The 13,929-nt window shown below is 35.8% G+C and overlaps 1 protein-coding gene across 3 annotated transcripts in view; it reads right to left on the reverse strand.

Annotated features, from left to right (window-relative positions):
- The window catches only part of LRP2 (LDL receptor related protein 2), a 253,034-nt gene that overhangs the window by 88,652 nt on the left and 150,453 nt on the right, over positions 1-13,929 (reverse strand). For all 3 annotated transcript variants that reach the window (XM_056793983.1, XM_056793982.1, XM_056793984.1), the window contains exons 35-42: positions 9,858-10,035; positions 8,813-9,026; positions 7,134-7,373; positions 6,275-6,463; positions 2,148-3,065; positions 1,843-2,008; positions 1,002-1,160; positions 78-367 (exon numbers count right to left, since the gene is read on the reverse strand). In XM_056793983.1, coding sequence (XP_056649961.1) covers positions 78-367; positions 1,002-1,160; positions 1,843-2,008; positions 2,148-3,065; positions 6,275-6,463; positions 7,134-7,373; positions 8,813-9,026; positions 9,858-10,035 — 2,354 coding nt within the window. The remainder of the gene's footprint in view (positions 1-77; positions 368-1,001; positions 1,161-1,842; positions 2,009-2,147; positions 3,066-6,274; positions 6,464-7,133; positions 7,374-8,812; positions 9,027-9,857; positions 10,036-13,929) is intronic.

Here is a 13,929-nt window from a genome sequence, read left to right on the forward strand (position 1 = left end):
TCTGTTGTAACGTACTTCTTTCTTCCTGTACATGTCTTTGCCCATGACTACTTTTATGATCCATGACAATGCCTTACCTGGTACACAGATATGACTGCATCCCCCATTAAATTGGCTACAGGGGTTGGGGCACTGCCGCTGTCTACTTTTCACTAGAACGTGAATATCCATTGGCCGCAGGAGCAAATTCGTGATCATTACAGTCTGTTCTGAACCATCATATTTGTTGGCTCTATAGATAGTTCTTGTGCTCAAGTCCGTCCAGTAAATATGCTGGTCATAGACGGTCATGGCAAAGGGATGGATCGCTGTACTGACAATTACCTCCCGGTTTGTCCCAGTCAGGGAAGAGCGTTCGATCTTCTGCCTAAAATGAATGAGATTACATGAGAACTCAGGAAAAATGGGTTTCCAAATATCTCTCTTAGCTCCTATACCCAACCACTGCTTTTATCCCACTCCCAAATATGACTTCTTCGGAGAAATCCAGCCTGACACAAAAAAACATGAAAACATAATATTTCTCTGACTTACATTTAGCATTTAATGGGTACCTTGATTTAGACATTTATATGGACCAATTCAAGTATGAACATAAAGTACTATTGAACCATCTTATATATAAGATGAGGCACAGATAAGGCTATGAGTTGCCCAGGGCCATATAACCAAAATCACAAGATAAACTAAAAAGAACAAAGAAGACATGGTAGAATTCCTATTACCTGAGCTAACCTACCCTAAGTTACTGAACTGTATCAGTCCCCAATAATTCTATAGGGCTGGTTACATGGAAAAATCTTATGTGATTTCATGGCCAATTAAGAAGAGCCACATATAAAGTAACAACAGTAATTTATGAAGGATATTTGTCATGTAATTCTTCTATTTGATTGCTTTTAGTTATATTTTCACCAACTATCATGCCTAAAAGCTTTCCTTTCTCTTGAAAAACAGAAATTATTTGAAAAAAATGACACATGGGGAAAAGAGACACATACAGGTTTGCATCTGCCCAATACAGCCAGTCTTCATCATAGTCCAGAGTCAGACCATTTGGCCAAACCAGACTCGTGTTTACAATATGAATTCTGAAGTTTCCTCCCAGTGTGGCACGCTCAATTTTAGCATTAGTGCTCCAGTCAGTCCAATACATGTATCTATTCATCAAAAAAAAGCAATGATTAATTCAGCACATATAAAATTCTCCTTTATATAAAAAAGCAGAAACTCTCAGACTCTATAATGCAAGGAGCCATGAACTCATTCTATTGCCACCCTCATGCTTTCCTAAGAATTATCAAACAGAGATTTACTGAATCAGTAGATAACAGCATATAAAATTCCCTGTCATGTTGCCAATCTTTTCACTTGGGTATGACTTGCATCCATTTTTCCCTTCCAAAAATTTCCTATGTGAAAAGATCTACTTTTTTATAGTCACTCAGTATTCTCATAACTTTCTATTTACATAGGATTTTGTTGTTGTTGTTGAGTCGCTTTTCAGTTGTGCTAAGTCTTCATGACCCCATTTGGGATTTTCTTGGCAAAGATACAACAGTGGCTTAATATTTCCTTTCTCCAGCTCATTTTACAGATGAGAAAACTGAGGCACACAGGGTTAAGTGACTTGCCCATAGTGACACAGCCAGTACATGTCTGAGATCAGACTTGAATTCAAGAAGATGAGTTTTCCTGACTCCAAGACTGGCCCTCTGTCCACTGAGCCCCCTAAAAGGTGAATTGTGCATGAAAATGAAGGTCCTCTTCACCCATCTACCCCCAATACACATAAAACAATGAATAAGTACATATAAACCAAAAGGAAGGATAATGACATACCCCCTACAAGGATCTAACACAATTGCCCTTGGCCGAGGTACTCGAGCAACCACTGTGTGATTAGATCCATCCACTGCAATAGAGTTAATGGTCTGGTTCATGAAGTCACTATAATAAATTCTACTGTTGATCCAATCAAATGCAATGCCATCTGGAATCCCTACATCTTTGTGCAAATGCACAGACACATGAAGGGGAAAAAAATGTTAGAGTCTATGTAACCACCTTAGAACCATTCAACTCATCATCATGTTTCAGCTCACCAGGTTTGATTTCAAAACAAGCAGAATTTTCAAACCACTAACCTGTTGCAATGACAGTTGGGGAAGTCACCCCAGCTAACAAGCTAACGTAGGAAATCCGGCCATTTGAGGTAGAACTTTGTGTAAAGTATATTCTGTTGTTGATACTATCATAGTCTAAAGCAACTGCGGTCCTGGGTACAATCAATGTACGAAATGGTGGGCTGTGGTTCTCGGGGTCCAAGGATATACTTCTTAGAGAATTCTCGGAGGCAAAGATGAGGTAATTTTCTGTAGAAATGGCACAGCTCTTTCCATCACTCTCTAGCTCTCCAAAGGCACAGCCACATTTTGGTGCCTGCTGACCCGGCAAGGCAAAGCATAAATGAGAACATCCTCCATTATTCTCCAAACATGGGTTGTAGTTGACTTGCTCAGGTAACCGGGGCTGAAACTGTGCATTAAAGATAGTCACATCCCTTAGCCAATCGATGTTATCCCTTATCACTCTTGGAGGGTCTGTATTCCCTGGTTCCTTACTAGCTTGGTAGATTTTCCTCAGATTCCTGTCCACCCATATCATAGAGTCTCCAAAAATGGTGATGCCATAGGGTGTTGGATAGCGACTCCCATAGCGAATCATTTCAGTATCACCTCCTTCATGACTGATTCTGGCAATTATATCTAAAGAATCATCAACCCAATAAATGTAGCCATTGCTATGGTCCACCGCCAAACCCCTGGGTGTAACAATGCCCTCTGACACAAGCACTGTTCGGTTAGTGCAGTCAAGAAAAGCACGTTCAATCTTTGGATTCTGTCCATAGTCAGCCCAGAACAAGTATCTGTTCTTGGGGTCGACCACTAAATGCCTAGGCATGTCCACAGTTGTTTTCAAGAGAACACGGCGGTAAGTAGAATTGATTCGTAGCACTTCTATAAATGTCTCAGTTACAAAAGCATTTGTGAAATAAAGGTTTCCTATGAGGGGAAAAAAAACATAAAAAATAATAAACAGATTGAAAGGCAAAAAAAAAAAAAGAAAAGGTGACAGCTTTTCAAGTTTAAGACAAAAAATATCAGGTTTAAGCCAATATATGTCACCCTTTCAAAGGTGATATACAAGTGCCTGAGGTTTGAACTAGAAATATAAATGTCTACTATCCAATAATACAGATTGCTTCTTTGAGATTACAGTGGGAGTCTACATTTGTCCGTGGGGCAAATTAAAATTTTTGTCAAAATCCACAGCTTATTTTCCATTTGAAGGCATAATTCTAAGAATATTCTTCCCCTAGCACCAACTCATCATATCCTGGAACAATAAAAGTTCTTTGAAGGATCCAGAGGAGGCAGCACCATTTCCCTTCCAGATTCTTCCCATATGTCAATGCTTGTCAAAGAATCAGTAAAGAAACACCATCAGACTATGTGAGATAAACTGCCTATCTTTCAATGGGCAAAATATCTCATATGACTTGTTATGGATATTTAAAGGTATTTTAAGAGTCTCTTCTTAGATGTGACTCACAATTTTTTTATCCTAACTCTCCCAAAGGCTCAATATCCATACAAAATAAAAGATCATATTACATATCTTCCTCTTAGAAGAAAATCTCAAATTCTTGCAAGAAAGGAATACAGTATTAGGGGAGAGTAGGAATCAAAGGTGGATGTTGACTTGTCTCCCCTCTATTTATATAACACAAAAATTTCAGCTATTATTGGTACAATCAATAAACCACTATTTGGAATTCTATATATCTTTGTTTCCTAAAATCACAATGTATACCAGAGAATCATATTATTTCTGTCCTTTTTGACAAAACTAAAAGACTTCCACTGGGAAAACAAGTATTGAAATTCTTCTTTCTGGTGATGCTTTTACCTGTACACTCTTATATAAGGTAAATGAATATATAACAAATTATATTATATAGTGCTTTAAAGCTTGCAAAATAGTTTGCATTCATTATCTCATTTAATCCTCATAAATTCTGATAAGGGAAGGGCCATAGATATTATCTCCATAGATAAAGACACTTTCATGATCACACAGTGTCAAGAAGGATCTGAACACAGTACTTTCTTAGCTCCAAGCCCAGAATGCTTTCCACCATACAACATTGTCCTTCAACTTATTTTTTTAAGGCATCATATCTGGTAATACAACTGATGGAGCTGCATCCCAAAGAGCTAATAAAAAAGGGGAAAGGACCTACTTGTACAAAAATATTTATAGCTGTTCTTTCTGTGATGGCAAAAAAAAAAATCAGAAATTGAGGGACTGTCTATCAATTGGAGAATGGCTGAACCAATTGTGGTACATGTTGGTAATGGGATACTACTGTGCTATAAGAAATGATAAACAAGATGATTTCAGAAAATGCTGGAAAGATCTGTGGGAACTAAGGCATAGTGAAATAAGCAGAACTGGGGAAACACTGTACACAGTAACAGCAATATTGGACAATGATTATCTATGAAAACTTGGCTACTCTCAGCATTGCATTAATCTGGAATAATCCTGAAAGACATAATGGGGAATGCTGTCCATCTCCAAACAAAGAACTGTTGGAGTCATCTTTCACATCAATGTATTTATGGTTTTATTTAGGGGTTTGGGTTATGTATGAGTGTGTGCTTACAACAATGACCAATATGGAATTGTGTTTTGCATGACAATAAAAAATAAACCTTTAATAAATGAATAAATAAATAAGGCATCAGATACAAAGACAGATGATCACAAAGTCAGAAAGACCTGGATTCAGATCCAGTCTGTGAAACCTACCAGCTGTATGCACAAGTTTCATAACTTCTTGGTGCCTCAGACAACACTACAAAGTTACTCTGTTGGCTCTCTAAGACTCTAAATTCCCTAAAAATTTAAGTTGAAAAGTAGATGCTGATATGAAACAATGAAGGGAGATTCCTCCAAGATTTTCTTATGTACAGATCTTGTTGAAAATTGGTTACCAATCTAGTTAAAATTCAGTCTGCTTATATCATTACATTTAATATTGGCACTAAAGCTCTTAATCTATTGTTATTGGGTTTTTTAACAAAACAGAGAAACGTGTTCATAGATATAAGTACTACTATAAACTATAACTCAAATAGTTTGGGTATATATATGTGTGTGTGTATGTATTGATGTTCATTATTTATAAGATACAGCTGCATTCTCTCTACTAACATCTAACCTCAGGATTTAATGGATGCAGGGAGCAGAGCTAAGATCCCCAAAAGACTCAGCCCAGAAAATGCAAATTCTAACAAGGTCCTAGGAAATTTCAAGTATAGTCCCTGCAACAAAACTATGTATGTGTATATCCTCAGAGAACCAATTGAAGTTAAGAAAAAGTCATCCCCAGAAGGTTGGCAGTCAGGTAATGAATATTTTGTTCACAGAAATCAAAAAGCACCTTGCTGAGTCTTTGAAGGGTTAGGGTATATGCTGGTGGAGCCAGTGCCCACACATGAAATCAAATGATTACCCATTCAAAAATCCATTTTATGGGATGGCATGCCTACGTGATAACTTTGATTGGCTTAATGAAACATTTAGGTGCCGGGAGCTGTTTTAAAAATCAATGTTCTCTTTTTAAAAAGTTGATATTACTTTTAAGTATATTCCTTGACTAATCATAGCTATTGATAGTTATGAGACAAGGAATTAGGAGTAAGAACTTCTTAAGACAAAGAATAAATTGAAAGTTTCTGGCCAATTTTTTTTTACATTTCTATATATATTAACAGTATTTAATAATGGGATCATGATTTTTAAATCTATCAACAGAGAGACCTTGGCATCAATTGTCCTCTATGAATTTAATCATATAGCTTATACTTGATAATTATACATTATGATTATAACATAATCATATTAGTCTTATTTAAATTCACACTACATTTTCATTTGAAATGATTCCAATAGCAATTATATAAAATATGAGCTCTGCAGGATACATCATTTAAACAAGTGTTAGTCTAAAGATGCCAAAAATATAAAAAATATAAAAAGAATAAATTTCCCTTAAGTGTGAGCTCTAGGAGAATAGGGATTGTTTCATTCATCATACTTGTATCTCAAGGACCTAGAACAGTGCCTGGCACCTAGTGGGTGATGAATAAATACTTATTGATTGATTGATTGATTCAGTGAACTCACTCTGTGATTTACCTACCTGCTACCCAATCAATAGCAATACCCCGGACTCCATTCCGTCCTATCCCATTTGTGATAATATTTCTAAAAGAAGATCCATCCGGTTTGATTCTGCGTATCGCATTCTGAGATCTTACAGTGCTGCTGAAATCACACCAATAAATGAAGCCAGAAGGCATATGGACATCCACATGCAGTGCATTTCGTCCTGAAACATTTTAAATTGGCTACATTAAAATAAACAATAGAATTTTTGCATATATTTATCTTTCCATTGCTATCCTACCCCCTTCTTTCTGTTCCCCTGCTGCCCATCACTATTCCACCCCCAGAAAACAAATGAGCTTGTTTTATAAATTTCTATGCTTTGGGATATTGAAAAACAAAATTATTTATTTTTTTTTTTACTTTTTGCAACTCTGTTATACATTTTAAAAGTCTCCTTTATGACCAAGGTGCCCACAGAAACTACTGAGGTAACCATTAGTGACATGTCCCATCTTTCTACTTCCTTTTCAATTATATCTTTTTTTTTCTTCCATTTCCCTTTACCTTCTCCCCTTGCCTATGGCTCACTCAACACAGTGCCATTCATCTCTAAAGAGATAATGCTAAGCCAATTTGGAAACAGATTTCTTTTTTTTACATCCTCTCGTGTCCATTTTTCATTAATTCGAATGAATGTAGAACCACACACATATTTTCTCTTGCCCTCTATTGATAGAAGAGATTCCTTTAGCAAAAGGGAAAGAGAAGATTAAGGTCTCATCTGTTCCATCCCAAATGTGTATGGGTGACCCAGGAATATGAGTGATGATTGTGGAACTCAACCTGGGACTGAATTGAAGCTGGATCTGAATGTCTCTCCAATCACCTACCTTGACCTGCCAAGGGTACCATGGCTTCTGAGTGATCTGATGCCTCCAAGCTAAAGCCTTTGATTGCAGTCAGCATTGAAACAACTATGAATGAATTATAGGGAGAGCAGGTTCGATTATCAGGGTTGAGTTTAAATCCTGTAGCACAGGCACAGGAAAAGAGCCCTCCAGGGATTGGCAGGCAAATTTGCTGACAAGCATTCACATTATTGCTACAGCCATTTGATGAACCAGCAGCATCTATAAGAGAAGCAGGATTGTGGGGGGTTTAATCACTTAAGATATTTACTTGCCTCCTCGTCTCTTATTTTTTAATAGAATCCCAGAATAATTCATCATTAAAAGACACAGCAAAGAAATTATATGTGTGTGTATACTGATTACACAGAAGCAAAAAAAATGAGAACAATGCCAATATCAATCACATAAATATAGTCAAACTGAACACTATTATTCAGTAATTTCTAAAGTGTCATTGGTGATTATTTCATTAAAAATTGTGTATAACAAAGCAAAATGGACATTTATAAACTGTTTTTATGTCTATACATTAATTTCTTTCCTTCTATTCTTTTGATATTGTAGTAATTTTGACATTTTTTTTAAAAAATTCTCTTTTAGAATCCTGACATTTCAATACTGTGTATGCATCACATACATCCTCAGATCTCCAGGCCAGAGGTCCCCAAACTTTTTTTGCCTCAGCACCCCTTTAATACTCTTAAAAATTACTGAGGACTACATAAGGATCTTTTATGAGATATCTATTGATATTTACTTTATTTTAAATTCAAACATCTTAGTGTTATTATGAAAATAGTTTTGACCTTATAGATTGGCTAAAATGGTCTCAGGGATTCCTAGGGATCCCCAGACCACATTTTGAGAACCAATGCATGAGGCATGTATATGAGATAAATTAATAAAACATTCATTTTCACAGTCAATAAATGGAATTATATAGAACTAGTAATACTAAAGGTAAACTTGCCTGGGGAGGGATAATTTAAAATAACTTGTTTAACAATAGCAGAAAGAAACAGATTGGTGATCAAAAAATTTTAGGTATAAAATAACTAATATATCCTTTTTAAAAGAGGCAAACTGAAAATGATGTTACTTCTAAAGGCATAAGTGGAAAATGTATGACATGATAGAAAGCAGAGGTGATAACCCTCTTCTTATTAAAAGCTGAAATCCTGTCCAGGACCTTAGATCTATGACTCCTGTGAATAACACCTTTAAGAATGTATTAAGGGGGCATCTAAGTGGCTTAATGAATTGAGACAGGCCCAGAGACAGGAGGTCCTGGATTTAAATCCAGTCCCAGATGCTTCCTAGCTGTGTGACCCTGAGCAAGTCACTTAACCCCCATTGTTAGCTCTTACCATTCTTGTGCCTTGGAACCAATACACAGTATTGATTCTAAGATGGAAGCTAAGGGTTTAAAAAATAAGAAAAAAAATTGGTAAGGAAGATTCTATTTTCCCTCAGTGGGTAGACATGGTATGGAGTAGATTTCCCATATGACAAATCTTTAGAACTTCATGAAATGTTTGAGATATGACATGATATTTTTTCACTGTAATTTTTATACAACTTCATTTTGGAGTCTGTACCTTGAGTGTATGGAAGACTTGTGCTTGTGCTTTTAAGGGAAAAGGGTGACAAATACTCACTGTCTCTGTAATAAACTCGCAGGCATCTCAGATTGGGAACATTGTCCCTCAGGGCGACTTTGTTTGCACCAGTTGATTTGTCTACACGCTCAATGACCTCATAATCTTTGTCGGTGTAATAGAGGAAGGAATCGTGGACAGCAATTCCCCACGGATGAGAAAGATGGAATACCACAATCATGCGATTGGTACCATCCACATTTCCCCTCTCAATCTAAGGAAGCATTTAGCATATCATTAGTTTTCTGTCAAAGAAAGAAATATCAGAAACCAGTCCTGCTCTCAACTTCAGATAGAATATATAAGTAGAAGTATTTTAAGTAAAACTCCAATGAACATATGGTGTCAAATCTTAAGCTCTGGAACTGAAGGAAGAGATTATGAGAATTAAAGAACTGGAAAGAGGGGGAAGAACCTGGGGGAGGGGGTGCGAGCAAAGACCTGGAATCATTTACTCTGAAGAAGAGAAGGCCAGTGTGACAGTGTGATAAAGGGTTATTCTATAATGGATTGTGACAAGCTTTTCTGAGTATCAATCAGAATAGAAGAAATAGACTTGCATGGCAAAGAGGCCTTAGGAGAGACTCAAGAAAAATTACTGATAGAAAAGAGTGAGTAAACAACTTAACAATTTGCTAAGACAAATTATAGACTCTACATCTTTTATTATCTTAACTACAAGAACAGCAAACATTAACAAGAATTATGGCAAAGCAAGTTAAAACTCCATCTGTATAAGCTACATGAGCATTGCAGTGAAAGCCTAAACAGGCTTGTTAAGGCAGGATGGGAGAGGAGAAACTGCACTGAATTTGAAGATGGAACACTTGGGTGTGAATTTCAGCTCAGAAAATCCCAAAACTAGTTGTGTGGTTATAGGTAGGTCCCAACTTCTCGGATCCTTAGTTTTCTCGTTCTTTTAAAAAAAGGTGGGGGGGATCATACTTTCTCTACCTAACTCATAAGACTGTGCTTAAAAGAATTGTGTACACTGTAAAACCCTGAACAAATATAACTTGGTTGTTATTATCATTATTTTTCATACCACTCCTGTGCTGGTGACTGCCCAGTATAGCTTTTGTTCCTTAATGTCAATGGTGATAAATTCTAAATGGTCGAGGTTTCCAGTAAACAGAGTTTTTATTTGTGAACCATCCATGTTCGCACTGGCAACCTTTGCTGGTATCCCACTCTCAGTTCCACGATCAGTCCAGTAAAGTTTCCTATAACAACATAGGATGATTTAATGAAGAATGGAAACTAATTAAAGAAGAAACATCTAATTGTTTAAATTAAAGAAGAAAATTCTAATTTTTTTACCTTTACCTTCCATCTTAGATTCAATATTAAATATCATTTCTAAGGCAGAAGAGTGGTAAAGATGGGTTGATGAGGATATAACTGGGGATGTAGACTCTAAATGATCATCCTAGCGCAATTATCAATAATATGGAAATAGGTCTTGATCAATGACACAAGTAAAACCCAGTGAAATTGCACTGGGGTGGGGGAGGAAGAAGGGGAGGGAGAGAACATGAATCACGTAACCATGGAAAAATATTCTAAATTAATTAATTAAATTAAATTTTTCAGTTCAAAAAAAAAAAAAAGAAGAGCTAGGCAACAGGGACTAAGTGACTTGCCCAGGGTCAGTCAGCTAGGAAATGTCTGAGGTAGATTTGAACATAGACCTCCTGTCTCCAGGTCTGACTCTGTATTCACTGAGTCACCTAGCTGCTCCATGGCACCGATTCCCAATATTTTCTAGTTTCCTGGCTTTGTTTATTGATCCCTGGGAAGGCTAACAAAATCCAAACCATGTTCTACTTAGTAGTTTATTAGTACCACTCCTAGCCATTTACAAAGTAAATGGCAGTTTCATCACAACATCTGAAGTTATCAGTCTTTAAAACCATTTTCTCAGAAATGAAACGAGGAATTTTGCCCACTGATAACTACGAAAATCTCTCCATCAAACAGGAAAGAGATCTGATACAAAGACAGCTCTTAGCAAATGAAAGCATACAAAAGACAGATGCTGACATAAATACCATAGTCTCATATTTTTTAGGAAAACTAAAAGTTAGGATGGATTTTAATATAGTTGGTTAATGGAGGAGGTGATCATTTCCTGAGAAACTGTAACACTTTTACAATGGTGTCAAGAGATTTACAAAGAATTAATAAATAAGGACAATTTAAAAATACTTTGAAAATGCTTAATTTCAAAAACATAATACAGTTTTTCACCATATTATATGCTTCAATTCTCCAATGGACCATAGGACCTCATCAATTTAGTTACTCTTTCCAAGAGTACATATAGAATACATCCAATTCCTGCTCTCTCACCCTATCCATTTCCTCTCATAAATCCTCTGAAGATGCATTCAATTTTTTGAGGGAGAAAGAGTGGGAAGAATCCCTTATTCAAGGTCTATTATTAGTTTATATGTATAAGTACAGAATATGGGTTCACCATCTTATATTCCTGATTCTTGCTATTTGATGACCAACCTCCTTTTTCCAATTCTATATCTCTTGGGGAAAAAAATCTTTTCTGCAGCTTCTTGTATTTCAAATCATCATGCTACTTCCCATTTATACTTCTATAGCTCTCAATTATCCTAAGAGTGACCAGATGTTAACTCTTCAGAGATTTTGTGTTATTCCATGATTCACAGTCATACAGCACCATCAAAGAACTAAAGTAGATGGGTTTTGTTATAGAGAGAAGCTTGGGCCATAGAAAGTCTTGCACAATTTCTCAAATGCAATCAAGCTTACTTTCTCCCTCCTATTCAGTTATAATCACAATTCAGTGCCATTTTCTATGTCTATCTGAGCTATCTGTACTGTTGGATCAGCTCAATGAGATATCCATTCAACCACATAGTATGGACAATAGATGTTCTTCAATCAATGGATTTTTCCTTCTTGGACTATGAGATCAAAATCATTTATGTAGTTGTGAATCTCACTCAGAAAGATGTGTAGTGTCTTCAGTTTGAAGCAATTAATCCAAGAGTAGTCAAGAATAGCTGTTATTAGAGGATCTCACCATTGCAGGATAATCCTCTTCCATTTGAATTCTGCTGCACATCCTTCATGCCAAACACCTTAGTTGAGTGCATGTTTTCCTATTTGATGCTTTGCTTAAAACTGATGGTCAGAAAACTGTCAAAGTTTTCTCTGCTATTATATCTATCAAAAAATCTTGTAAAATCTTCATTTTTGAACAGCAAATGCCTTGCTGGAAAAAATCCTTTAAGGTGAACTTTGCTCCACCCAATCAAATGCTTTTTTGAGTCAACAGCCAAAAACCACAGTGGAAATGTTTATCGTAAAGATGCCACATAATATATTTTGAAAAATTCTGCCTTACCATGTTTTCATCAAGAACACTTTCTATATGTGTGCAGATCATCTCAAAAAAAGATTTTGTAGAGTTGAAAAAATGAATTCATAGTGACTGATGTTTTGTTTTTAGTAGTAATTACAAGACCATAACTAGAGATGAAGGGAACCTCAAAAGCAATTTAGTCCAATTACTTTATTTTATAGATGAGAAAACTAAGGTCCAAGGAAGTTAAATGACTTACTCAAGGTCACACAGGTGATAAATGTTAAGGTAGGATTTGAACCTAGGATCTCTGACTCCAATGATAGTGTTTTCTACTATACAGCATTGCCCATTTCCATGATTTCTTTCCAAACATTAAGTATCTTTCCTCCTTTTATATATCTGAGAATCAATGTCTTCCTAATTTCAAATTTATGTTATCACTATCACTTTCTTCTTCTATAGGAATTTACTTAATCCAATTATTCATGTCTTTACTTTGGGGGAGGATGCTATTTCTTTTACTACAAGTAGCACACTGGAAACTACAGTGTGGCAGCTCTTATTGTCATTGCCAAATAGTTTGTTAGAGAAATGTTAAAAGGTCTTTTATTTATTGTCTTGTGGCTTCCCTTCCAATGTTTTATATAAGTTATCTTGATATCATCTGCTAGAATTGCATCTTTTGCCAGGATTTTCACAGAATCATTTTTACTTCTACCACTTCTGTCATATATATCTTGAATAGAATAATCTTCTATCTTTCTTCATAAGATTCCAAAAATAATTTCATCTTCTAAGAGCATATTTCCACAGGTTCATATCTCATCATAGATATTTAATATCTGTTTGGCCTTTAGCAAGTCATTTAACTTTCTTGGGTTTCAGTTTCCTTATCTATAAAATAATAAGGTTGTGCTAGATAAACTCTAAGATACTTTTCTGCTTTAAATCAATATTCTTAAGATATTATGAATCTATGATGTTCAGATCAAGTAATAGTAATATATCTATAAGGAATTTAAATTTTATCTTAGTTTATTCCCCTTTTTACAACTCGAATTTTGGAAAATTTTTGTTTTATAGTGAGAGATAAAACATAGGAAAAATGATTTTACCCTTAATATAAAGAAATCAATGCTTTAATAAGATGCTTTGTTATCAAACAAAAAACAAATGTTTTCATCTACATTGACAATAAGTTGTCTAGATTAGCAAACTCAAAATCTATATTAATAAGCTTTTTAACAATCAGTTTGGCCTTGCAGTTCTTAGGACTCCTCACATTCAGTAACCTTCATCTCTACTCAACTCTAACACCAGCAGAGATATGCCTGATTCTTAATACTATAATTCTAAGAGCTTGAACTTTGATAATACCCTTCTTTAAGTCAGCCACTATCTCTCACTCTCTCACTGAATCCATTCTCCCAATCCATCAATACCCTTCTGGATTCACTTGTCTCTCTACACAGCTTGGGCTTCATAGTTATATTTTCAACACCCTTTCAAATTTCCTTCTTAGCACTTTAATCTCATTTTCTTTTTCTGTCATATCAGTACACAACCCTAGACTATCTTAGTTCACCTCACTTCTTTAAAAAAGCATGAACACTTTTCTGTCCATTTCCTTCCATGGTTCCTCTTCTCCTTCTTCACCTACTAAACATAGGTACCATCCAGTGATCTATCCTTAGGTTCTCTCTCTCTCTTTCTCTCTCGCTCTCTCTCGCTCTCTCTCTCCCCACACACGCACACACACACACACACACAC

This window comes from Monodelphis domestica, chromosome 4 (assembly GCF_027887165.1).
Source record: "Monodelphis domestica isolate mMonDom1 chromosome 4, mMonDom1.pri, whole genome shotgun sequence".
NCBI lineage: Eukaryota > Metazoa > Chordata > Mammalia > Didelphimorphia > Didelphidae > Monodelphis > Monodelphis domestica.